Source organism: Mus musculus, chromosome 6 (assembly GCF_000001635.26).
Source record: "Mus musculus strain C57BL/6J chromosome 6, GRCm38.p6 C57BL/6J".
Lineage (NCBI taxonomy): Eukaryota > Metazoa > Chordata > Mammalia > Rodentia > Muridae > Mus > Mus musculus.
The window spans coordinates 88,872,050-88,898,837 of record NC_000072.6 but is presented as its reverse complement, the minus strand read 5'-3'; the positions used below and the strand labels follow the sequence as shown (position 1 = coordinate 88,898,837).

The window sequence follows — 26,788 nt, the reverse complement described above, 5'->3', positions numbered from 1 at the left end:
GGCGGGGAGCGGGGCGGGGCTTTCTGGTGTGGGCGTGCCCAAACATTCTAGCCCTCCTTCCGCTCTAGATTGACGAGGACGTAGTGACGTCTGAGTCCTCCCGGCGCTTCCCGGGCATGGGCGGGTCACGTGGTCTAGTTTTCGCGCGAAAACCGGTGGCAGCTGGTGCGGTGGAGCTAGCGCAGACATGGCGGTGAGGAATGGGCTGATCCCGGGCGGGCGGTATTCAGCGATCTCGGCTAGCTTGGCCGGTATCTTCCTCTAGTGGCAGGCTTGAGTGCGGGGCTACCTGCACCAGTCTGGGACGGGTCGTCTCTGCTCTCCTCATGTGTCTCTAGGCCCCGGGTTTACACGCACTTATGGTGGTGAGGCTGCAGGAAATGGAACCCAGAGCCCCGCGCATGTAGGGAAAGCCGGCTACCACGTAGCTGCGTGCATCCCTTCTCTCTTGAGAGTCTCATAGCTGGGCCGGGGAGGCGTATGCCTTTAATCCCAGCACTAGGGGGTTACAGGCAAGCGGGTCTTTGAGTTTTACAGAGTGAGTTCCAGGGCAGCCAAACTGCACAGAGAAACCCTTCCTCAAAAAGAAAGAAAGTAGAAAGGGTCCCACTAAGTAACCCAGGCTGGGGTTGAACTCGCTCTGTAGTGCGGGTTAGCCTTGAACTTGGCGATCATCAGGCTTCAGCCTCTAGGTATTTTGGATTTCATGCCTGTGACATCAGGCCCGGCTTTCCTACTCTGTTTTGTTTTTTTTTTTTTTTTTTTTTTTGGTTTTTTGGTTTTTTGGTTTTTTGGTTTTTTTTTTTTTTTTGGTTTTTTCGAGACAGGGTTTCTCTGTATAGCCCTGGCTATCCTGGAACTCACTTTGTAGACCAGGCTGGCCTCGAACTCGGAAATCTACCTGCCTCTGCCTCCCAAGTGCTGGGATTAAAGGCGTGCACCACCACTGCCTGGCTCGGCTTCCCTACTCTTACTGTTAGCGTTTTCATTAAAGGTTAAAGATCTGTTCTTTCCACCATTCACTTCTAGAATAGTGTTCCTTGATGCCTCTTTTATCTTCACCTCTTGTTTCAGCACCCAGCATATTGTGGGGTTTGGGCTAAGTGGGGTGTGAAAATAGATTATAAACAGGTTTTTAAAAAAAACTACATAGCCCCCGAGGTTTTTCATAAGACAGACATGGACAGATCTGAGGGACTAATATGTCCCTGAGAACAATGCCTAGTGTACAGGAGACAGACTGTGGGAAGGCCCCATGGTAACCAGGAGGCTGTCAGCCTGTGTCCCTCCAGTGTCTGATGGCAGACTTTTTCTCCTACAGGAGTCTTCTGAGTCTCTCTCAGCATCTAGCCCTGCCCGTCAGCGGCGCCGGATCAGTGATCCCCTCACCTCCAGCCCAGGCCGCAGCTCCAGACGTGCTGACGCCCTGACCTCCAGCCCTGGCAGAGACCTCCCCCCATTTGAAGATGAGTCTGAGGGGCTGCTGGGCACAGAGGGGCCCATGGAGGAAGAAGAGGATGGAGAGGAACTCATTGGTGATGGCATGGAGAGGTAGGCTGTGGTTAGGTGGCTTAGCAGAAGGACCCCCCCCCCCCCCCCCCCCCGTGTCTGGTGGCCTGGCCTTGGGGACCCATGAGTGTATGAGCCAACCTGGTGACTTTGCCTTTGTATATGGCTTGGTTGGGATGTGGAGGTTCATCACCCACTGGGAAGATGCATTTAGCTCACTGTATACACCTCAGACTAGACCCTAAAGCCCAGGCAAGCCCCCGCTTAGGAGAAGGGGACCCATAGAGTCTGATCTGAAGAGCCCTGAAGGGTGGCACCAACTCGGAAAGATGGTTCAGTCAGCAAACTTGCACCCAGCCTGCATCAGGCTCTGGGTCACAAGTGTTCAGAGTTGTAAGCAGACATACAGAAGGTGACTGAGGCCGTCAGGAAACTGAGCTTTGCCAGGAGGTAGGGAGATCTCCCTTACCGACACCAGTTATGTGGCCACTTAGGAGGCTTTTGGCACCTTGCTTTTGTACCTTTCCGTAGGGGATATCTGAGGGGTATGAGCCATCACTGGGCTGTCTGCACCATCTGGTTCTTTTCTTTACACACTGCCAGGCTAGGTGTGAAGAGACTGGGTCTGCAGTGAGTGTCCATGGACTGATGGAGTTGATCATCCTGGGCTCAGCAGCAAGGGCTTTCCTGCAGAGTTGCTGGGGGGGCCGCGGGGGGGGGTAGGGGGGCTCCAGGGCCACCTCCTCTTCTTTAAAGTGAGAGACACTTTAGAGATGTCTGAGGACTATCTGACTCAGGGTTTGTATGGAAAGAAACGAAGTTTTATATTATAAGCCTTCAGTGCAAAGACGGTGTGTGCAAGCTTTCTGCAAGCCATTCTCTTCTGCCTGTTGATCCCAGTTTTAATCAAATTACCAGAACTGGAGTCTTGGTGTTCATCCTTTTGTGCCAACATTTTACTCTGGAGTTTTCAAAGTTCAGTCTTTTGTTTGTTTGTTTTTTTCCGACACAGGGTTTCTCTGTGTAGCCCTGGCTGTCCTGGAACTCACTCTGTAGACCAGGCTGGCCTTGAACTCAGAACCACCCCACCCCCGCCTCTGCCTCCCAAGTGCTGGGATTGAAGGTGTGTATTGAGTGTTTTACCACATGCATGCCTATGCCTGTAGAGACCAGAAGAGGGCGTCAGACCCCATGGTTGTGAGCTACCTTGTGGGTGCCGACAACTGAGCCCAGGTTTTCTGCAAGAGCAGCCGGGTCATTTCTTTAAAAGTCTTTTTTTTTTTTTTTTTTTTTTAAATATTTCATTACATTGCTCATTGTGTGTTTGTGTATGGGTGCACATGCCATAGCACACGTGTGGAAGTTCAAGGACAGCTTCTGGAGTTGAAATTTGACCAACCCCAGACTGTGTGGCCTGTTCCGCTGTAGACTAACTAGAATCTCACTGAGTGCGTGTGTTTCCGGTGGACTGAGATCCTTTAAGGGTCAGAACACACTTTCCTCAGAAACCACTACATTCTACGTAGGACCAGTCTGCACTTCTACCTGCTTTGCCTCTGGTGTTTTGAAACTGGTTGCTTTGAGAGGGTAGTTTGAGAACATTAGCCAGTCACCCTGAAGAAGGGAGAACTCCGGGGTCTGTTTCTCTGCTAGGTGCCCCCTCCTGTGGGGAGGCCATGTGGCGATGAGGAAAGAGCTTGCAGCCTGTAGCACTGCATCTGCCCCTTGTGTCCTGATCTACTATAAAATCACATCACCCTTCAAAGATGAAAGGGCATCGCCTTGAGGGGACTGGGACTCACACCATAGGGAACCTGGGCCTGGCTCTCTGTTAGATGGTTCTTCCTTTCAAAGACCTAACAAGTGGTCATCTGGAAAGAAACTGCTCAGACAGTTGAGCCAGTGGGTGTGAGCCTTTCAGTCAGCCAGTCTGGCTGGGTTGTGTTCAGCTGGGGGAAAGGCATAGACAGATAGGGAGGGTATAGTCCCTGGACACCTGGAATCTGCTCTCTGACCTTGCTGGTGTCAAGGTCTTGGCTTCCTCTATTTCTGTTTTATTTTCTTCTTAAAATTGTAAAAACAAACAAAACTATTTGTTTATTTTATGTGCATTGGTATTTTGCCTACATGTGTATCTCTGTGAGGGTATCAGGTCCCCTGGAACTGGGGTTACAGACAGTTATGAGCTACCATATGGGTACTGGGGATTGAACCCAGGTCTTCCTGAAGAGTACCTGTCGCTCTTCACTGAGCCTTGTCTCCAGCCCTTAACTCCTTTTCTTACTGGGAGTTAGGAGCTCTTTGGAGATTTCCCCATATTTAAAAACAAAAACAACAAAAAACTTGTGTATACTTGAGTGTCTGGTGTGTATGCGCATGAGTGTATAGATGCCCGCAGAAGTCAGAAGAAAGTGTCAAATCCCCTGCCTGACGTTGGAGTTCTACAGGTTGGTTTATGGGCTGCCTGATCGGAGTGCTGGGAACTCAGGTCGCACTGCGCCTTCGCTCCAGCCCAGCCCCTTCAGTTGTAAATACACAGCAAAGTGCCTTCTCCGTTTTTCGTGTATGTGGCTCAGTGGCGTTCATCTGCATCATTCCACCAGAACTTTTTTTTATCGTCTCAAAACTTAAATCTTCCCCCCAAAACGCTACCTCCCCGTCCCCATTTGGCTGTCCTTCTGGGTCTGACCCCTCTGGCCCCCATGGGAGTGGTTATGGCCTTATCCATTGGTGTAATGTCAAGATTGATCCGAGCAGCTTCACCTCTTATAGTCCCCTTCTGTTTTAAGGTTGAGTGATAATCTACAGTGTAGGTTTATCCATTGACCACCCTGGGATAATACCGCTAAATTTGGTTCTCACTATGTAGCCTTGACTGGCCTCAAACTCTCAGATCTGCCTGGCGGTCTTCCGGCACTACTATACCTGGTTAAATTGTTTTGTTGTTTTCATTTAAAACGTTATTTTATATATGAGGGTGCATCTGTGGGTATGTACATTTGAGAGTGCAGGTGCCCGCTATGGGTGCTGGGAATTGAATTCTCATTCTCTGCAAGAGCAGTCTGAGCTAGGCACAGTGGCACCCACATACGCGGCTTTAATCCCAGCACTTGGGAGGCAGAGACAGGAAGATCTCTTGAGTTCCAGAACAACCAGAGCTACACAGAGAAATCCTGTGTCAAAAAAAGAAAGAGTATTAGTACACTGCTCTTAAGCCCCGAAGCATCTCTAGCCCCATACGTGTTCACACTGTTGAGAGCAGACTTGGGTTAGCCAGTCAGTACCTTGCATTTCCCCTGGGGTCGTGGAATTCTAGAGATTTTGCACGTTTGTTATCCAAAGAGCGTGTTCTATTGCTTTTATTAGGTTTTCATAGTTTCTGTTCTGTGTCATGATTCCCCCATTTCCTCCCTGACAGTTTCATGTTTTCTAGTGTCTGATGAAGATGGTGCCATTTGAAGATTGTAAAAATGACCTTGTTTGATACTTGGTTGGTAATTTTCTCAAGATTGGGGGAGACTGCATCTAGAGGAAGCACTGGCCACATCCATCATATACCACCAGCAGGTGGCGCTGTGGATGTGGGGCTTGCTCTCCACCCAGATTCACATGGCTGTGTACCTCCTGCACGGAAAAAGACTCCCTTTTCCATCCTGGGGGCTTCGGCCTCCTTGACGGAGTTCCTAAATCATATTCTTCAAACTTTCAACTTCCTGTTTGCAGCTGTCCAGCAAGGACTTTGTAAGCCCGTGGAGCAGACCTAATTCTTAAGTGGGTTGTTTGGGGATTCATTGTCCACTGTTGGTCTCTTGCAGAGACTACCGTCCCATTCCGGAGCTCGATGTCTACGAGGCCGAGGGATTGGCCCTGGATGATGAAGATGTGGAGGAGCTGACAGCCAGTCAGAGAGAGGCAGCTGAGCGGACCATGAGGCAGCGGGACCGTGAGGCTGGCAGAGGCCTGGGACGCATGCGCCGGGGGCTGCTCTATGGTATGTGTGGTGGGCATCCCAGAGGTGCCACTTGGACGTCCAAAGCATCAGGAATGGGGAAGACGTGGGCAGCGAGTGTTGTGTAGAGGATGCTGGGAGAGGCTTGCTCACGGGGGTGCTTTGCTACCCAAGACAGCAGCGAGGAAGATGAGGAGCGGCCTGCCCGTAAGCGCCGCCACGTAGAACGCGCCACAGAGGATGGCGAGGAGGATGAAGAGATGATCGAGAGTATTGAGAATCTGGAGGACCTCAAGGGCCACTCGGTGCGCGAGTGGGTGAGCATGGCAGGGCCCAGGCTGGAGATCCACCACCGCTTCAAGAACTTCCTGCGCACCCACGTGGACAGCCATGGCCACAACGTCTTCAAGGAGCGCATCAGTGATATGTGCAAAGGTATGGTCCTGATAGGCTGGGGCGAGCAAGGCTCAGAGGTGCAGCATCTCTCTTGAGTGAGGTCCTGGATCAGTCTCAGCACTGGGGGGTGAAGGTGGCCTGGCTTCTGTATCCTGCTGGCTCTGTGTGCCGCACTGAACTCAGAATGCACAGGAGCATTGGGTGACAAGGACTGAACCTGAGGACCCCAAGGTCTCCTGTATCTGCACCAGAGCTAGGCTGTTTGGGGACATGTTTAAAAATGTATTACGACCCTGTTTTGGTTTTTGGAGGGTTTGGTTGGTTGGTTTTTGCAGAATCAGGTTGAGCCTAGGGCCTAGCACATTCTAAGCCAGTGTTCTCCCACTGGGCCACTCTCCAGCCTGTGCATTTCAACTTTGATGCAAAAATGGCAGTCTTTCTGTGTGACAGCATTGGCTTTACAGGGTATGACAGCGTGGGGCTGTGGCAACCCCTCCAGCAATGGCTGTAGTTCTTCTGTAGCTTCTCTATGGCCTGGGGCACACTGCTCTGTAGCCTGAGGGCTCTATTCCTCCTGGAAATGACATCCTCAGAGATTTGTATGCTGTTAATGTTACCACTTGGGTCTCCATTGCACAGCCACAGAGTGGGCCTAGGGTGCACACTGGACTTTCTGGCCCTCTTAGGTTTGGTTTGGGTAGAGAGGGCTTTGACCAGCAGGGTTCTAAGATGTTAGCTACTTTCATGACCCCAGCTATGTCATCAGTCCCACCCTCTATCCTCCTTAGAGAACCGTGAGAGTTTGGTGGTAAATTATGAAGACCTGGCAGCCCGGGAGCACGTGTTGGCATACTTCCTGCCGGAAGCACCGGCTGAGTTGCTGCAGATCTTTGACGAGGCTGCCCTGGAGGTCGTGTTGGCCATGTACCCTAAATATGACCGTATCACCAACCACATCCATGTGCGCATCTCCCACCTGCCTCTGGTGGAGGAGCTGCGTTCACTGAGGTGAGCAGGGGGAGAGAGTGGGGTCTCCCTTGCCCAGAGAGCGGTGGAGGAAGTAACCCCATAACTTCTGGTGTGCCTGTCACCTCCCAACACAGGCAGTTGCACCTGAACCAGCTGATCCGTACCAGTGGCGTGGTGACCAGCTGCACCGGAGTCCTGCCCCAGCTCAGCATGGTCAAGTACAACTGTAGCAAGTGCAACTTTGTACTGGGGCCTTTCTGCCAGTCTCAGAATCAGGAGGTGAAGCCTGGCTCCTGCCCTGAGTGCCAGTCTGCTGGGCCCTTTGAGATCAACATGGAGGAGGTGAGTAACCCAGACCTGCCACGCCATCTTGAGTGTGCAAGAAAGACCTAGCCCATCTACAGGGCCAGAAGACTTTAAGGCAGTTAAACATGGCAGCATGAACTAGATTGGCCTCATGTCTTCAAGAATTCAGTATATTTGAAATTAGGTGATCCTGTTTGGTGTGTCCACATTTGTGACCTCTAGAGAGATGGGCAAGCAGGGCCCTCTTATTCCTGCCCACCCCAATAGAGCACTACTTGCCCATCACATGGGAATCTGGACCATCTTATCTGGTGGGCTTGACTGGCTCCTGGTACCTTTTGTGGGTGTTTCCAGGGTTATAACCACCTTGGATCATGTAGAGCCCTGCTTTGAAGGCTCATGTACCCCTGGACTCTGAAATCCTGGGTACAGCATGCATGCCTGTGCTTGTCTTCATCTGCAGCTGCCCCTCCCCTCCCCCACCCCCTCATAATGCCTGGCTTCAGGAGTGTTAGCACACTTGATGCTTTCTGTGGTTCTGAGCTGTCTAGTTTAGAGCTGTCTGGCCAGGAAGTTGCCTATGACAGTGTTTTAAGTCCAGGTCTGCTTTAACCCGCGTGACCCGGCTCTATTTAGTTGTGCCCTCTCCTTCCATTGCAGCCCCACCTTAGCTGTGTCTCAAACTTAGACTCTGGCCCCGGGACACTGAGCTGTACTGTGCGGGGATTAGCAAGAGGGGTCAAGTATGTGCTGGCCTTGCTGGCTGCCCAGTGTGTTCCTTGGGTCTTAGTCTTGATTACGTTTGGGGAGAGAGGTTCCGAGGCTCTCTTCTCATGGAAAAAAATGGGTATTTGGAGGCTTGATTGTCTAAGGTCTCCTGGGCAGCAGTGATCTTAAGGATCAGGCAAGCGTATAGATGTGATGTATGCTTCTTTTATTGGGACAGGGGCTTACTATATAGCCATGACTAGCCTCAAGTTGACAGACATCTACCTAGCTTTACCTCTGGAGCTCTGGACTTAAAGGTGTACACCACCATGACCTGAGAGTGTGAGAGTGTGCTCTTTTAGCTGCTGTGTCTTGTGGATCAGTCAGCTCTGGGTGCCTGTACAAACCCCTGGTATCAATTACTTGAAGAAAAGTTGATTTATGGCTTGGTTTTAGAGTCATCAGTTGACCCTGTGGCTTTGTGCCTGTGTGTGATGCAGCAGGCTGCTCATCTCACATCAGAGACACAGAAGAGAAAAGAGACTGGCCAGTATCCTATAGTCCCCTTCAAGGGCATACCTCTGTGACCTAAGGCCCTCCACAAGGCTTCATCGCCTCTCATACATGGACTGAAGAATTAGTGCCCCACAAATAGGCCATGGGGGACATTTGCAGCCCAGACTGTAGTATGTTGTCTCTTTTTGGATAGTAAATGAACTAGTGGGACTCTCTACCATTTGGTCTTGCTCTGCCGCTTGAGGGTGCTGCTATAGATGCCGCACACATGGCCCAGCTTGACCCTCATAAGGTCGGTCATGCTTAAAGCTCGGCATCCCCTTCTGCCAACTGTGGACACACTTAAATCTAGGCTCTGGGGCCTAGCAGATGCTGGAGCCTCGGGCAGGGATGAAGACACTGTCTAGGGATCGTGGCAGGTGAAGAGACTTTCTGAGTCATAGTTGGCCTGCCCTTTGGTCTCTGGCTTTCGTGGCCTGCAGTAAGGTCAGAGCACATGAGAAAGCTGTGCTTTGAGGAGAGCGGTTGGCTGTGTAGGAACCATGACCTTTGTCTTGTGCAGACCATCTATCAGAACTACCAACGTATCCGCATCCAGGAGAGTCCCGGCAAGGTGGCGGCTGGCCGACTGCCCCGTTCCAAGGATGCCATTCTCCTCGCTGATCTGGTGGACAGCTGCAAGCCAGGGGACGAGATAGTGAGTGACTGTTAGAAACTGGTGGTATCTGCTGTGGCCAGTGGAGGTAGGGTCCGTGTCCATGGGTGCGTTCAGCCTGGCACCAGCTCTTGAGTCAGAAGGAGAGCTTTTTTTCCTGCTGGTTGGAGTGGCGGGTGTTGCTCCATCTTGCTGTGATAGTACAGGAGAGAAAGTTTAACTTGGGTCAGTGCCAGAGAGGCCTCAGTTCATGGTCTTTGGGCCTGTGGCTGTGGAGGTAGCCACACATCTCATGGAGCTAGAGAGCAGAGAGAACTGGGAGATGTGTCAGGGTCTAGAGAGTCCCTTCTCAAGGGCACAACTTAAGTGACTTCACTAACACTTTGTAGTTGTGCCAAGATGAGAATGAAACCTTAATGAACAGCTCCTTCCTCTGCCCCTTGCGCTCCCTCTCATGCAAAGCACCGTGGGACAAAGCTCGTGTTTCTGAGCCTGTTGGGCTGTTCATCTTGTTTGCAGTGTGGGGAGCGTGGGGTGGAGCCAGGGAAAGCAGCATGGATGTGGGCCCTACGATAGCTCAGGACCTCAGGTTGCACCCTCTGACTTGTGACTGCCCTTTCCCAGGAGCTGACCGGCATTTACCATAATAACTATGACGGCTCGCTTAACACCGCCAACGGCTTTCCAGTCTTTGCCACTATTATCTTGGCCAACCATGTTGCCAAGAAGGACAACAAAGTAGCTGTGGGGGAGCTCACCGATGAGGACGTGAAGATGATCACCGGTCTCTCCAAGGATCAGCAAATTGGAGAGAAGGCAGGTGGCTGGGATCCAGGGACCAGGCCCCCTACCTGCTGGGCAGGGCCTCAAAATATGGGTCTTGGTGGCAGGCTCTGGAAGTCTAGGATCAAAGGTTACCCGAGGCAAGGGCCTCCGTGACATGACAGAAGATGTTGTGTACCAGAAGGGCAAAGGTTCAGCCTATGGTATATGGTACCAAGCCGTGCCAGCCTGATGGTCGTCCTGGAAACTGAGTGTCTGGGGCTAGGACTGTGGCTTCTGGGGATAACAGTCACAGCACTGGACACTCTGCCCCAGGTCATAGCTGTCAGTCATAGCCAGTCTTGCTGCTTTGAGCCTCTCAGTGAGATTTTATGTGTGGCTCTATCAGCTCTAAGGGAAACTGCTGTTGTGGTTGGTTTTCTTGCTATATCAAGACCATGACTGGGCTGGAGAGATGGCTCAGCAGTTAAGAGCACTGACTGCTCTTCCAGGGGTCCTGAGTTCAATTCCCAGCAACCACATGGTGGCTCACAACCATCTATAATGGGATCCAAGTGTCTTCTTCTGGTGTGTCTGAAGACAACGACAGTGTACTCATATACATAAATTAAATAAATCTTTAAGGGAAAAAAAAAAAGACCACGACCAAAAGTAGCTTGGGGAGGAAAGAGTTTATTTGGCTTCATGCCCTGATAGTAGTCGGTCATTGAGAGAAGGTAGGAACTTAAATTTCTTACCTGCCTGTTAGGTTCAGTTTCATGAATCTCCCTCTATCCCTCAGATCTTTGCCAGCATTGCACCCTCCATCTATGGGCATGAAGACATCAAGAGAGGCCTGGCTCTGGCCCTGTTTGGAGGGGAGCCCAAGAACCCAGGTGAGCCCCACCCCCCTTGCCAGCCCTCACTGAGGGGATTAAGCATAAGAGTTAACAAGAGGCTGCAGGGAGCGTGGACATGCTCACCCTGGTCCACTCTGATGGGCTGTCTCTGCTGCTTGGCTGTGGTCTCTCTCTCTTTGCTGAGGAACAGGTTTGAGTTGGAGGGATCTAGCCTGTCCTCTGGCCCTCCTCCTGCAGGTGGAAAGCACAAGGTTCGAGGTGACATTAATGTGCTCTTGTGTGGGGACCCTGGCACAGCAAAGTCCCAATTCCTCAAATACATCGAGAAAGTGTCTAGCCGTGCCATCTTCACCACTGGCCAGGGTGCGTCAGCAGTGGGTCTCACCGCGTACGTTCAGCGGCATCCCGTCAGCAGAGAGTGGACCTTAGAGGCGGGAGCCCTGGTTCTGGCTGACCGGGGGGTGTGTCTCATTGACGAGTTTGACAAGGTGGGTATCTGGGCTCTGGGGCTGAGCTCTCTGTGGTGGGAGGGCTTTATTAGAGAGTATTAAGGCCTCTTGGGATGCCCTGTGTTGTGTAGATGAATGACCAGGACAGGACCAGCATCCACGAGGCCATGGAACAGCAAAGCATCTCCATCTCCAAGGCTGGCATCGTTACCTCGCTGCAAGCCCGCTGCACTGTCATAGCTGCTGCCAACCCCATAGGTATGCCTGCTGTAGTACAGGCCTGGGAATGACAGCACACACAGCCCCATCCAACATGACCTACCAGAGGGGGACAGAGGAAGGACGTGGGAACCCAGGGTGATTGTCCATCTGTTCCTTACACCACCTTTGGGTGCTTTGATTCTTTGTCCAGATGGGGCTGGAGCTGCACCCATGCCCAGCCAGGAGGTGACTAACACCTAGGGGCCCGTTTATCTTATTAGAGTAGAACTTTGCTTTGGAGCAGCTCTGGTTTTAATGGAATGAGGCATAGTGTCTCCAATCCCTTCCCTTTCCTCTACCCCCCACTCTGCCCTAGAGGCACCCAGGTCCTGAAAAAGGATCCAGAGCCCTGGCGGGGGGGGGGGGGGGTGGATGGGTGGATGGATGGATGGATGGACTGAGAGCTTGCCTCTTAATCTTTCAGGAGGCCGCTACGACCCTTCACTGACCTTCTCAGAGAATGTAGACCTCACAGAGCCCATCATTTCCCGCTTTGATGTCCTGTGTGTGGTGAGGGACACTGTTGATCCAGTTCAGGTACATTCCCATATCCCTGGTGCCACCTGCAGGTTCTGGGCCATTGCCTGCTGTGCTGGGTGCTGGGTGGACATGTCTTCATACCCAGGTGTCATCCTGACCTTTTAGGGCTTCTCCAGGTCCTCCCTGGCTGCCTACTCAGTCTAGTCACAGACTATACCCTGTCCTATATCCCTTCCTCTAGCTCTGCCCTCTAACCCAAGAGACTGCTGTTGTCTAGGATGGTTGCTTATTTGCCTGCCAGTTAAAAGAATAAATTACACGGCACCTGTCCTCCATGGGGACCCACAAAAGCTCTGCTTTGTGGCCAGCACATGTTCCACATCCACCCTGCACCTGCTGGGGTTGGGGGTGGGGGATAGCTGCTGTGCACTGCCCCTGCCAGCCCTGCACCTGCTGGGGGTGGGGGTGGGGGGGGAATAGCTGCTGTGCATTGCCCCAGCCAGCTCTGCAGCTGCTGTCTTCATGTTAAATGAACCCATTGCCTCTTCTCCCAAGAGGTGACCTCGGGCTTTGAATGTGCTCTTTCTGCTGGAGTGTCCTTTTCCCCCACAGATGCCTCTTAGACTCTCCTGTGGTGAGAGGCTTCTGGACCACTTGATTCGCCGTGGTTCCATTTTTTTTTATCACTGTGTTTCCCTTAATTTACCATAATTCCTGGGTTCAAGTCTTGTCTCTGCTCCTGAGTAGCTGGGCTTGTCACTGGTGCACGGCTGTCTCCTGCCCCCTCTAAGCCTAGCACTACTCTGCACGCTCGCGAGCCTGCCTGGCCTCAGTCAAGTGTGGCAGTCACTCTCCTTGCTGTGTAGCTTTTCCTGCCTTCCTACCCACACCCTTATTGTGCTCTCCTGATTTCTTGTCCTAGGATGAGATGCTGGCCCGCTTTGTGGTTGGCAGCCACGTCAGACACCACCCCAGTAACAAGAAGGATGAAGGGTTGACTAATGGTGGCACCTTGGAGCCAGCCATGCCCAACACATATGGCGTGGAGCCCCTGCCTCAGGAGGTGCTGAAGAAGTATATCATCTATGCCAAGGAGAGGGTCCGCCCGAAGCTCAACCAGATGGACCAGGATAAAGTGGCCAGGATGTACAGTGACCTGAGGAAGGAGTCCATGGTGAGCCAGTGGGACCCTGCACTGGTGCCAGACACGGTGGGGTCAGAACAGGCAGTATTAAATGGCTTGGCACCACTCTGGTGAGTGTCTGCCTTGTGTGGGCATGGTACCTTCCCCAGCACTGGGAAGAAAAAAAAATGGCATTCCATATCTTAACCATTGAGTTACAGATGAACTTTAACTGTGTGCAAGAGTGTTGTCTTAGTTAGGGTTTTGCTACTGTGAACAGACACCATGACCAAGGCAAGTCTTATAAAAACAGCATTTAATTGGGGCTGGCTTACATGTTAGAGGTTCAGTCCATTATCATCAAGGTGGGAACATGGCAGCATCCAGGCAGGCAGGGTGCAGGAGGAGCTGAGAGTTCTATGTCATCCAAAGGCTGCTAGTGGAAGAGTGACTCCTAGGCAACTAGGGTGAGGATCTTAAGCCCACACCCACAGAGGCACACCTACTCCAACCAGGTCACACCTCCAAATGGTGCCACTCCCTGGCCCAAGAATATACAAACCATCACAAGTGTCATAGTGTTTTGATTGCTAAAGTTCTGTATTAGCTGGTTTGGTACCAGATTGCAAGGCCAGCCACTGGCTATCTTACAACACCTCACCAAGAAGCCAGCTGGACTTTTTTCGTTTGCGGGGGTTTGCTTTTGTCCTTTCTGTTATCCACATTATCCACTGTCTTGGTTCATACAGAAACGATGGCTTCACTCTCACTGTTCTGGATCTCACAGCGCTCCATGTAAGCTAGACGCAGGTGTAGCCGACTGGGGGGGGGGGGGGTACAAGCTAAGAGCAGAATAGCCAGTGGTGCCAGTGGCAGCCACACAGGCCAGGGTTTTGCACCTGGCATTGGAGCTGAGCATGGCCGGAGATGCTGCTCCGTTGGTCATCTTGGCTCTGGCTGCCTGGCATTTGCCTCTGGTCCCTTCTGCCCCCTCCTCCTCTGAGGAAAGCATCAACATTGTTCTCTGCAGGCAACGGGCAGCATTCCCATCACGGTGCGCCACATCGAGTCCATGATCCGCATGGCCGAGGCCCATGCCCGCATGCACCTGCGGGACTACGTGATGGAAGACGATGTCAACATGGCCATCCGAGTGATGATGGAGAGCTTCATTGACACCCAGAAGTTCAGCGTCATGCGGAGTATGCGCAAGGTAGGTGTGTATGGCTGAGGCCAGGTTCCTGGCCTGTTTTAGGGACTGGAAAAGTGGCCTGGAGCCTTGGTTAGCTGTGGCCCCTTAAGCCATGAAGGTGGCTTGACAAGGCTGGCAAGTGAGCTTCTGACCTCTGTCCTCTTTTCACAGACTTTTGCCCGGTATCTCTCCTTCCGGCGAGATAACAATGATCTGCTGCTCTTCATACTGAAGCAGTTGGTGGCTGAGCAGGTGACATATCAACGCAACCGCTTTGGGGCCCAGCAGGACACCATTGAAATACCTGAGAAGGATCTGATGGACAAGGTATGCAAGAGCTGGGTGGGGCGGGGCGGGGCGGGCCAGGGCAGGGCAGGGCTTGTTGCTCTGGGGAGCTCTTGGCCATTTGGGGTGTACCATCAGTAACAGGCTTGAGCTAGCGATAGGCAAAGGGAAACAGGTACCAGCAGCCTTGTCCGAGTACCTGTGGCTGGTGAAGCTCAGGTCTGGAGCTCTGAACCAACACAGCCCTTCCAGAGGTGAAGGCCGGCGTCTTCTCCTGCTAATGGCTCTGATGCTGTTCTTTCTCCAGGCCAGGCAGATCAATATTCACAACCTCTCTGCCTTCTACGACAGCGACCTCTTCAAATTCAACAAGTTCAGCCGTGACCTGAAACGCAAACTGATCCTACAGCAGTTCTGAGACCAGCACAGGGGCCTCTATGTCTGAATGAGGCTCGGTCACCACGCTGAGCCTACGTCACTTCCCACTTCCACTGGGGCTTGGTGCCCTGTAGGGGTGGGAGGATGGCTTAATGCAGACCTTTACCTGTGAGCCCCTAGGCCAAGGCTGTAGCATTAAATGACTATTTATTCTTCTGCCCCCCTCTAGAGCACTCTTCTTGGCCAGACCCTCTGTCCAAGGCTCATTAGAAGGCTGGGGTTGTGTTCAGGTGACAGACTTTATCAAAACTATTGCTGTTTTGGCATGAGTTGTGTTTCTGGACTGTTTTGTTTTCCCCTTTAGACAAAGAGCAACTTAGAAGTATTTGCAAACTTTTCCAGAACATTCTCAAAGCCTGTGATGGAGGAGCACAAGACCCTGTCTGCTGAGGGCCCATGCTCCTCTCATGGGTTTCTTCCCACCTAGCCAGTGCCTTCATTTGCTTGTTGTACAGTTTCTTGTAGTTTATTTTTTAATAGATTTGAATAAAACCTAAATAGCGCTATCCCTTTGGTTCTGGTTTAATGTACCAACAAGGCTTCCCTGAGCTTTTTGAAGGCCCTTTCTGCCTGCCCTCAGTTTCAAAATGAAGTAGGTCTGGTTAGATCTGCTTTGTGGATGTGTCCTGTACTTTGGGTTTTAAATGTCCCCCTTAAGGGTCATTGCTAATGCGATAGCCGTCTCTCCCTCCCTCCCTTCCTCCCTTCTCTCTCTCTCTCTCTCTCTCTCTCTTTCTCTCTCTCTCTCTTTCTTTCTTCCTCTGCATTTATTTTATGCTGAATTTATTCCTGGGCCATGAGATTTTGTTTCTTCTGGGATATCTTTTTCTTCTGTGCAGCCTCCTCTTCTGGCTTTGGAACGATCTGTTCCTTCTCTGAGATCATCTCACTGTGGCAGGGGGAGCTCATGTATGGGTTAATCCGGCCATGAGCTCTGTAGGTTCGTCAGCGCATCTTAGGTGCCTTGTTCACCTGGATGTGTTCAATGGCTAGAAAATCCATGTCCAAACCCTTAAGTTCAGCATGACTCTGCATTTTTAAGCATATGCAGCAAAAATTTAGCACTCTTTGGTCACCGTCCCTGTGTCCAGCCTCACTGTTTGGCCTGGGCTCACCCACTGACTCCACCATTACACCGCTGGAATGGCACACATTGCTTCTTTATAAAGAGACGTCCTTCAGATACTTGGTGGCTTTGCGGATATGCATACCCTTGGTGGCCTGGGCAGTTTCCCGGGTGTTCTTAAAGTGAACTCGAAGGTTTGAACCTCTTGATTTGCATGATTTTGGGGGAGGGGGGTTCTGGGTCAAGAGAATAGCGAACCATCTTCACAGGTCATCTCTGGCTGCTTACAGGAAGAGAAAGCACAAAGGCTACTGGGAGAATTCATGAGACCTAAGATATTAGCCTTTTTTCAATTCAAGGTCTCACCATGTAAACCTGGCTAGCCTGGAATTCAGTATGGAGTTCTACCTGTCTCTGCCTCCTGGAATTAAAGGCGTGTACCCCAGTCTAGCTCAATGCTAATTCACCAGCTTGGAGCCTTGTGGGAAGAAGTAAGGTTATTGGACCCCAATGTAGCCTTTGTTTCCAGGTTACTGTGACGTGTCTGCCACTATGAAGTATTTTCTCAGTACTCAAGCCAACAGGCCATAGGCAAATCTTTGGAACTTAGCCCCAAACCTTACTTAGAAGCTTTTTATCAGGTGATTGGTCACGCCAACAGAAAGCTACATAAGGCAAGACAGCTGTTAAACACACAGAACTGACATCCTTATAGTAAGGGGTTCTTGTGTTCAGACAAGATACATCTTTACCCACTGTCTGCTTCCTAGGAAGCTACAGCTCCTGCATGTGGAGTCCACGGGTCTGGTTTGGTTTCTTCTGCCTTTTAATTGTGCTGTTAAGATGGAATATTCTCTTTTTTTAAGCAGTGCCAGAACAAGCCAGAGCCCTGTTCATGTCCTGCCAGAGCTGCACTGAGCCACATGCATGCCCCCTGGCCTGTACTTCTCAGGGGTCACCAGAGTGGGGCCAACTGTCTGCTTCTCTTCAGCCTTGAGCTCAGGTTCCTAAGCTTTGCAGTTTTTCCCATTTCTCGTGTTTTCTTTCTCCCGTGGCCTCTTACAGAATTCTGCGGTTTGGGTGTTAGCAATGCCCCTCCTCACTTGAGCTCTCAGGGCACACTTTTGTAAAGATCACACCATGAAATCTAGTATGTTATTGATTGTCGGTTCCTGGGAGATAGATCCTCTTCTGGATTGTGAAAGTTTCCTTCTCTTAGTTTGTATCCCTGAAAAGGTTTTGTTTGCTCTTTTTGTAGAGATGCCAAGTTTAATCACATAATTGAGAGAATAAGGCGTGTGTCTTTTTTCTCTTACTCTACCAGTCATGTCCCTGTGCTGAGCCTTGCTTAGCTGTGACAGTAATGCTTGGGATGAATGGCTGTAGGCGGCGTGCCTGAGATTTTGTGAGGCTGTGACTGCTGGGTGAGACAGGCTCCTTTGTTTCCCAAAGCTATTGGTCTCTTAGCTTTTCTACTACGGGGTGAATTTCACTAAACCTAATTTTACTTGAAAGCGTTCACTTAGGGGCTGAGGAGATCGCTCAGCGTTTGTGTGTGTGTGTGTGTGTGTGTGTGTGTGTGTGTGTGTGTGTGTGTGTGTGTGTGTGATTATTTGTTTTTTGCTGGTTTGGTTTGGGTTTTTTCAAGACAGGATTTCTCTATAGTTCTGGCTGTCTTGGAACTTGCTCTGTAGTCCAGGCTGGCCTCAAACGCAGATCCATTCGCCTGCCTCTGCCTCCTGAGTGCTGGGATTAAAGGCTTGCACCATCAAGCCTGGCAATTGCACCAGTTTTTAAAACACTGAGAACATGGGATATATTCTCAGAACCTATGTAAAAATGCTAGGAGCAAAGGTGTGTTTGTCCCAGCACTGGAGAGGCAGGGATAGGCAGTTCCTTGGGCCTCAGTGGCCAGCCAGACTACCCTACCTTGCCAGCTCCAGAGCAAAGATCCCATCTCAAAAACAGTGGACAGTGCCTGAAGGGTGACACTCCAGTTTGTCTCTGGCATACACACACTTACACACAGGCATTCATTTAGACTTTTATTTTACTATTTGTGTATGTGCATCTGTATGCAGGTGTACATGTGTGTGCAGGTGCATATGTGCAACAAAATGTGGGTGTGTATGTGCCACGGTGTGTGTGTGCAGATACAGATCAGAAAACAACACTCAGCAGTTAGTTCTCTTCTTCCACCATTGGTTGGTTCCAGGCATAAACTCAGATTGTCCAGCTTGGTGTCAGGTGCCTTGCTAAGCCATCTCACCAGCATCATTTAGACCAGTGGTTCTCAACCTTCCTAACACTGCAACCCTTTAATATAGTTCCTCATGTTGTGGTGACTCCTAACCATAAAGTTATTTTCATGGCTAATTCATAACTAAATTTGCTATTGTTACAAATCGTAATGTAAATATCTGAGATGTAGCATGTCTGATATGCAACAGAGTCATTTGCCCTCCAAAGGGGTCCACCACCCAGTTTGAGAAACACTGATTTAGACTTTTAAATGTTATTTATATGTCATGTTGTTTTTCTTAAAATTTTTAAAATCAAATTTGTACTTTTGTTTTCTTAATGTCCCTGATGCTGTTGTAGGTGTTCTACTTTAATTATACACCCCTGATGCTGTAGGTGTTCTGCTTCTCACACACACACACACACATACACACTCACACACACATTTGAGACAAGGTCTAACTATGTAGCCCTGGCTGGCCTGGAACTCACAGAGAGCCTTCTGCCTCTGCTTCCCAAGTTCTGGAATTAAAGACGTGTGCTACCACACTATTTTTATTTTTGAGACAGGCTCTTACTCTATAGTTCAGCCCCTGACTTGGAACTTAAAGCAATCTCCTGCCTCAGCCCCCTGACTCCTGGGAATACAAACATGAGCCACTGTGCCTGGCTTTCATTTATCTTTTTGAATAATAGACTTTCAGCAATTGGTTCGACCAGGTTCTTCGTTTCTCTTAAAACAATAGACATTTATTGATTTGTTTTCTGTGGATTAATTTAAAGATTTATTTATTTATTTATTTATTTATTTATTTATTTATTTTATGTATATGAACACACTGTAGCTGTACAGATAGTTATGAGCCATCAAATGGTTGCTGGGAATTGAACTCAGGACCTCTGATGCTCGGCCCCACTCACTATGGCCCTGCTGAGATTTATTTATTTATTACATGTAAGTACACTGTAGCTATCTTCAGATGCACCAGAAGAGGGCGTCAGATCTCATTGTGGATGGTTATGAGCTACCATGTGGTTGCTGGGATTTGAACTGAGAAGAGCAGTGTTCTTACAGGCTGCGCCATCTCACCAGCCCTAGATTTTTTTTTTTTTAAAGTAGCGTCTTATATTGAACACTTATTAGTTCATTCACTTTTAACCTTTTAAATACATGCATTCACAGCTATGATATCTCTGCCAGCTGTGGGACTTCCCTGGGCTTCCACACACAATATTCTCACAGGATTCATTTTTGAAAAGATGAGATTTGCCAGGCAGTGGTAGCGCATGCCTTTAATCCCAGCAGAAACAAGCGGATTTCTGAGTTCAAGGCCAGTCTGGTCTACAGAGTGAGTTCTAGGACAGAGAAACCCTGTCTTGAAAAAGGGAAAGAAAAAAAAGAAAAGCTGAGGTTTACACTATGATTTGCTCTGACTGGAGAGCTATTTACAAGCATGTGCATTTGGGCTTGTGGCTTCCTCCATTGAGTATATCTCACTTGCTTCTGTGCTGGCTGCTTTATGTCAACTGGATACAAGCTAGACTGTAGCAAGATGGGCAGAGTGGTACACACACCTTTAATTCCAGCACTTGGGAGACAGAGTTCAAGACCAGTGTGGTCTACAGAGTGAGTTCCAATACAGCTTCTTAATAAGTGGTTGTGTGGAAGGACCCAGCCCACTGTAGGTAGGGCCAACCCCTAGACAGGTAAGTAATCCTGGGTTCTATAAGAAAGCAGGCTGAGCAAGCCAGTAAGCAGCACACCTCCATGGGCTCTGCATCAGCTCCATCAGCTCCTGCCTCCACGTTCCTGCTCTGTTTGAATCCCTATCCTGACTTCCTTTGATTTTTGGTCATGGTGTTTCATCACAGCAATAGAAACTCTAGCTAAAACAGCTCCTTTTATACCTTTAAAAGTAGTTCTTACAGGACAAAGTTTATACTTACCCTGACATCCATAATCCTTCACTCTATAGGACCTGGCCCACCTACACATCTCATCAAATGATGTAGGCTGTGTAGTCAGGTGGTCCTCAGGCTAGGTGAAGAATTAGAAGGTCTTCGCTCCTGTGTTCTAACTGTTGCTGCCCTGCCTTGTATCCTTAGGTTAGCCACTTCATCCTTGTGTTCGGGGTCCTCACATTAAAGGATAAACTACAGAACTGTTAAACACCACACATCTCTGTCTTCTCCACTCTCTCACAGTGATATTCACTCTCTGCTTATGACAGAGCATGTCCGTTCTGCTCTTTGCTGGAAGCTCAAGCCTTGCCTGTACTTTCCCCTCAACTCCTGTGTTTCTAAATACACTAGAAGAGCCAGGTGGATCTGTCTATCTAATGACACCCCTGCAGAAAAGGAGTGAATATGTTTACAGAAATAGTCAGCATAGACCAGGCAGGATGGCACAGCCTTTAATCATAGCACTCAGGAAGAGGCAGGTTTACACTATGATTTGCTCTGTGAGTTCAAGGCTAGTCTGGTCTACATTAGGAGTTCTGGGCCAGTTGGGGCTATAAAACTATAAATAACATTTTTTATCTTTAAAAAGATTTTTTTCGCTGGCTGGAGAGATGGCTCAGTGGTTAAGAGCACTGACTGCTCTTCTGGAGGTCCTGAATTCAATTCCCAGAAAGCACACAACCATCTGTAATGGGATCTGATGCCCTCTTCTGGTGTGTCTGAAGACAGCTACAGTGTACTCATAGACATAAAATAAGTAAAAAAAATTTATTTGGTTTGGTTTTTGAGACAGGGTTTCTCTGTATAGCCCTGGCTGTCCTGGAACTCACTCTGTAGACCAGGCTGACCTGGAACTCAGAAATCCACCTGCCTCTGCCTCCCAAGTGCTGGGATTAAAGGAGTGTGACACCACTGCCCGGTGTAAATATTTTTAAAAAAGATTTTTGGTTTATTTTTAGACTTTATGTATATGAGTGTCTGCCTGCATGTTTGTGTACTGTATGCATGTGTGGTGCCCACAGAGGCCAGAAGAGGGTGCCGGATCCCCTGGAGCTAGAGTTAACATCAATTCTAAATCATTATTTAGGCGCTGGGAACAGAACCAGGTTCTCTGTAAGAGCCAGTAGGTGTCCCTAACATTTAAGCCAATATCCAGTCTCTTTATGCTTTATTTACATGTGTGTGTGTGTGTGTGTGTGTGTGTGTGTGTGTGTGTGCATGTTTCTGTGAATAAGTGCCATGTATGTTCAGGTACCCACATGTAGTAAATATTTAAACTCAATTAGAGGTTTCCTCCTCATTTTTTTCTTTTCAATTTCCTTTCCCTTACCTAAGGAAGAAAGGAAGACTGAGGAAAGGAAGGGAAAGAGAAAAGAAATCCCGAATCTAACCTCTTTATTTTGTTTCCTCCCTATTCAAGACCACAATTATTTGTATACCATCTCCTAAAATGACAACATATCTATAACTCATAAAATGACCAAAACCATCCATCCCAACTTAAGGGACAGGGATGACAGTCTCCTTGTAATTGTTTCCTGCTGAACTGAAGCAAAGAATTCCTTTTGGAGGACCCAAGAAAATTAGAAAAACAAAACCAAAACAAAATCAATCGGTTACTCTTGTTTGTTTTTGTTTTTCAAGACAGGGTTTCTCTATGTAGCTCTGGCTGTCCTAGAACTCACTTTGTAGACCAGGCTGGCCTCGAACTCAGAAATCTGCCTGCCTCTGCCTCCCAAGTGCTGGGATTAAAGGCGTGCGCCACCACGCCCGGCTAAAACCAGTTACTCTTAAGAAAGCTAGCTGTAGCATCTGTTGTCCAGTCTCTGTATGTTGAGAAAGTGTAGGCTTAAATGAAGTCTGACTGGAACAGTCTGAAAGGCTGGGCCAAGTGAGCTAATTATTCTGAAAATGTCCCGGAAGCAAGTCTTTAGAGGAAATAGCTTTGATACAGCTGAAGTAGGATCAAGCAAGAAGCTGGAACAGTAGGTCTCAGTAGCTCAGGATCCTCGAGGGTGAATCCTGTCAGGGCTGCCTTCTTGGTCTTCCATTCTGCAATATACAAACCTTATCGACATTTGCATTGAAAGTGCGGGGTGCGGAGATCAATTAAGAATGATTTTCTGCTGTTTGAACAGGTGAAAGACAACTGTCTTTCTTTAGAAGTTAGTCTGATCATATAATCAAACTCAAATCTCCATTTACACTATCTGAAAAGATGGTATGTCATAATAAGCCCTGAGAATTTTGTAGTCAATACAATTTGTTGTCTGTATATAGACATTTAAGTCCCAGAGCTGTCCCCAAGTATAGGGATCAGTGTATACATTACCCATCTTGTTGATCTTGCCAGTCTTCCTCTTCTTGTCTGTAGCCAAGATCTTCAGGGAGTCGCCCTCTGTCAAGTCTGATCCTTATTATTTCGGAAGGAGTCCAAAGCCTTTTCTTCTTTTTTAAAACACAAACCTAGAGTCTCTCTCCCAACACAGCATGCCTTTAAGTACAGACTGATTCAATCTAGTAGAAGACTAGGCACTGGGTTTCCTGGAGCTGGAGTTACAGACAGTAGCAAGTGTGGGTGCTGGGAACCAAATCTGGGTCCTCCAAGAGCCACAAACTCTGTGCGGAGCTGTCTCTCTAGCTCCCCTCCCCCACCAGACAATCTTATGTCGCTCAGACTGCCCTGGTCTTAACCTGAATCCCTTCTAGTGCGGTACAAATATTACAGGCGTGGGACAGTCACGCTTCAGTCAGTGTTTTCACTGTCACTTAAAGAAGTGAGACATCTTTCTATCTGAGAATTGCCACAGTTTCTCTCTGTATCTAGAATGGTTTCGCCAAAACCCAGCTTACCCAACATCCATGCATCCTATAAATGTCTCCATAGAAGGTCCCCTCTGCCTCCGTTTGTGCTTAACCTGCCTTCCTACACTTGTGGCTCTGGAACATGCTGAGGAATGTTCCTGCCCTCCTGACACTTAGGAAGAGCAATGCCTGTCGGATTTGCCATATTGGCACAAAAAGAAACTTGAAGTCAAGGAGAAGCGCTGGCTAGAGAGAAAGGTGACTCCCACAAGATGTCTGAAGACAAGGACAAATCTCCTCAGGCTGTGAAAGCCAACTGGAAATTGGGGGTCTAAACTACCCCTGGAAGCTGTAGTGGGTCAGAGGTTAAGAGCATGGACTGACCCAAGTTCAGTTCCCAGCACCCACATGGTGGCTCAACAACCATCAGTGGACTTCAAACACGCACGTGGTGCACATATGTACATGTAGGGAAAACATTCACACACATAAAATGAAAATAAACTACACCCGGCACAGAGTTCAGCTCTCTGCTCTTGCCCAGTCCCTTCACCAAAGCCTGGTCCTCTCCGGCCTTCAGGATCCCCAGGCCACGTGCCCCAACAGGTCCCTGCTGATCCTGGCCTCTGTCTCCTTCGCTGTAACTGGGGCCCGGTCTGCTGCACAAAAGGTTCGGGACCCGCTTCCCAGGGAGGTCCCCCCCCCCGGGTGGCGAAGTGCTCGAGGCCCGAGGTGCAGGTGCGAAGCCGGACTCCGCAATAGGGTCCCGCCCCCGATCCCTCCGCTGCATCGATTGGGCGGATGAGCGCGTGAGTGGCGGGTACGCAGGCCAACGGGGCGCACGCGCGCCGCCGCCTTCGCTTTGCGCGCCCCCGAGGCCGGCCCGGGCGCCGCGGCGCTGCGGCTGCGGGCGGCAACGCTGCACCATGGCCCGGCCGCTGCGGGCCGCCCGACTGCCGCCGCCGCTGCTGTTGCTGCTGGCCGCCGGTGAGTGGGGCCGGGCCAAGCCGCGAGGGCGCAGCGCGCCACGGGCCAGTGCTGGCAGCGCCGCAGAACAAAGGCTGTGGGGCGCGCGGGGTCGGCCGCGCGCGGGGAGGAGGCGGCGGCGCGGGGCCTGGCGCGGGGACCCCCCAGGCGCCCTGTCCTGGGCGCTGGATGCTCCGTGCCACGCGCGCGCTCGAGGACGGCGGCGGCGGGGCCGCTGCACCAGGGTGTCCGCGCCCCACCCCTCGCCAGGTGACAGGTGACAGGTGACCAGTCTGCGGCCAAGGAGCAGAGGGGCGTGTGCGTGTGTGCGCGCGAGGGTGTAGAGAAGCTCAGCAGGGAGGCGAGAGCGCACGGGTGACACCCTTGGAGAAATCGCATCGTAAAGGTCCGGCGGGTACCCAAAGCGCGTGGGCCGGGGATGCCGAGGGCCGAGAAAGAAAGAGCTGCGTGGCCGAGGTGGATGTTTACATGTGCGTGGAGCTTGCCTGGGAAGGCGTGTGCGTGTCGTTGTGAACGCGTGTCCTCGACTGCGCGGGGCAACTTTATTAGGAGCTGACAAAGGGGTAGGTCTGCGACAGCGACTGCCGCCATATGGGGCTGTGTGTGAGACTCGGGTACGTGGTTTTCATTCAGCAGTCACTCCGGATACCTCGTTAGTGTGGGCGTGTGACAGGTCGGGGCCTGAGGCAGGTAAGAAATATGTGTGTGAGGGAGAAAGAGACAGCTTCTCAGGGTAGACATGGGATTCAGGGGTGTGTGCGAGTGTAGGGGGCGGGCACAAAAGCTTGACAGGCTCAGAGGCAAGCCGCCACCACAGAAGGGGAGGGAGGAAGGCTGACTGCAAAGGTGGGTCAGACCAGGACATGGGAGAGCAGCTTTCTCAGGGAAGATCGGAGCTGGGACCCTGTCCTAAGGTGGGCCTGGGGCAGGAGCAGGGTGCTGGGCTGGGTGGGCTACAAGACTTGGTGAACGCGTGTCCTCGACTGCGTCGCTTCCCCTCCAGTGGAGACAGGCATGGGACTGGCCACTAGTGCTCAGGCAGTTACCCCACCAAAACCCACCCAGTGTAATGTATACAAATTCGAGGAGGCGTCTATGTGAAGTCAGGTGAAGACCTTGTTTGATATGAATAGGTGGTGGGCCCTTACTTTGAGACTGTCAATGATAGAACACCAGGAAAATGTCTGGAGAAGGGCGGAGGTGGGAGAACGCTGATTAGGGTTGTACTTAACTGTAATTCCAGCTCTTTGGAACCTAAGGGGCAGGAGGATTGGGAATCCAAGTCCAGTCTGGGCTGCAGAGCAAGACCCTGTCTCTAAATAAATAGATAGATAAATAAAACAAAAAGTCAGAGAGGTAACTGACCCCTCACACTGCTGTGCCTGCCCTGGGCACATTTTATGGGGAAGTGTCTATTGATGTTGGCCTGGGACATCTACACAGACCACCCAGATCTTTGCAAAGCTCTGGGAGGTCTGCTCTCTCTCTCTAGGTAGGGACCACACCATCTCTGCCAGCAGTGCAAGTCAGTATGGAGACCTGACTCTCATGACCCCATCCTGGTGACCAGTGGGATGACAATCAGGGTCCCTCCTTTCCTCTTCTCTCCCTCACCCCGTTTGTATGCCCCCATCTCTGTGCAGGCACACGTGTGTCTATCAGCGTGCCTCCTTTCTACACCTTTGTGTAGAAAGAAGAACGCTTCACTCATGCACTCTTTCTCAGCGGCAAACATCAGTGGAGTCGGGTGGGGGTGGGGGATGGGGGTGTGGGGTGGGGGTGCATCTCTGTTGTGGCTGCCACTCCGGGCTGTGGGGGCAGAGTGGCAGATGCTGCCCAGCCACCTCCCATGCTGGTGTCTGCTAAGGGCTTAGGGGGATCTGACTTGAAAGCTGCTGACAGGGGAGGGCCGAGTGCAGCTGGTGGTAGACAGAAGAGCCTGCCTGCCAGGGCTGAGCGGGACCGTGCAGGAGGACACACACTGGGTTCTGGGGCCCTGGCTTTCTCTACCCCTAAGATGTCTGCCTGTCTCCGTGACCTCCCCTTTCTGGGCTTGTTTGGATCAGATCTTTCTTGATGCTGATCCACCTTGTCCCTCCCTGTGTGCCTTTTCCTTTCTGCCTCCCTTTGGGGTGATGAAGTAACAGAAAATTCAGTGAGCTTGAGGAAGAAAAGGAATCACACAGCAAGTATAATTCTGAGACCCTCCCCCCCCCCCCCCCCCCCGCGCATATGTCCTAAGTGATCACCCAGTACCCAAGCCTTTGGAAAATAATCAGGTCTATATAAAGACAGAGCAGCCATTGCAAGGAACATGCCTTCCAGAGAATAAAAATTGGTTGGGAAGAAGTCAGAACCAAGGGAAATATCAGATTCCCCTCCCCCCTTTTAAAGTGAGATTTCAGTCTTTGTGAATGGCTATAGGCCACCAGGAAAGGTTGATAAAGAGGAGATAAAGAGGAGCAGGTCACTCCAGCTGTTGGAGTGCAGATGGAGAGTAGAGGGTCCCACCTGGACAAACCCAGGATGAACCCAGCTCTGCACACAGACGTGGCTGAGCAAGAAGCTTTGCCCCCCACGCCTGTAGCTCTATCTACCTTGCTGTCTTTGGGGCAGTTGGCTGGAGTGTGCTGGGCCAGTTGGCTGTGGCTGCTTCTCTACCACACTTAAGTTAGGAATGTTTTGTTTTGTTTTGTTTTGTTTTGTTTTGTTTTGTTTTGTTTTGTTTTTTCAAGATAGGGTCTCATCATGTAGCTCTTGTTGTCCCAGGGCTTACTATGTAGACCAGGCTGGCCTTGAACTCACAAAGATCTGCCTGTGTGTGCCTCCCAAGTGCTGGGATTAGAGGTGTGTGCCACCACACCCAGCT

General features: G+C 50.4%; 2 protein-coding genes across 19 annotated transcripts in view; both read left to right on the top strand.

Moving 5' to 3' along the window:
• Window positions 1–57: 57 nt before the first annotated feature.
• On the top strand, window positions 58–15,364 carry Mcm2 (minichromosome maintenance complex component 2). Its single transcript, NM_008564.2, has 16 exons — window positions 58–193; window positions 1,322–1,551; window positions 5,325–5,500; window positions 5,633–5,893; window positions 6,643–6,862; window positions 6,958–7,165; window positions 8,916–9,050; window positions 9,633–9,824; window positions 10,573–10,666; window positions 10,868–11,118; window positions 11,211–11,337; window positions 11,765–11,877; window positions 12,743–12,994; window positions 13,974–14,156; window positions 14,307–14,462; window positions 14,728–15,364. The coding sequence occupies exons 1-16, from the start codon at window positions 188–190 to the stop codon at window positions 14,836–14,838; spliced, it is 2,715 nt and encodes a 904-aa protein (NP_032590.2). The 5' UTR covers window positions 58–187; the 3' UTR covers window positions 14,839–15,364.
• An 8,427-nt stretch (window positions 15,365–23,791) lies between these two features.
• Window positions 23,792–26,788, top strand: part of Podxl2 (podocalyxin-like 2) — a 32,490-nt gene continuing 29,493 nt past the window's right edge. For 3 of the 18 annotated variants that reach the window (NR_166540.1, NM_001347327.2, NM_001379217.1), the window contains exon 1: window positions 23,792–23,919. Coding sequence is in view for 3 of the 18 variants with exons in the window: in NM_001347327.2 (NP_001334256.1) it covers window positions 23,859–23,919 (61 nt within the window). In the remaining 15 variants the exon portion in view is untranslated. Of the gene's footprint in view, window positions 24,610–24,720; window positions 24,834–26,788 lie in introns of those variants that run through there. The other 15 variants (XR_001785137.2, XR_001785138.2, NM_001379223.1 and 12 more) reach the window with 13 other exon arrangements.

Coding starts and splice junctions, on each gene's coding strand:
- Mcm2 (NM_008564.2), top strand. Junction 6,863..6,957: donor GAGGAGCTGCGTTCACTGAG/GTGAGCAGGGGG, acceptor CTCCCAACACAG/GCAGTTGCACCTGAACCAGC. Junction 11,338..11,764: donor AGCTGCTGCCAACCCCATAG/GTATGCCTGCTG, acceptor TTAATCTTTCAG/GAGGCCGCTACGACCCTTCA.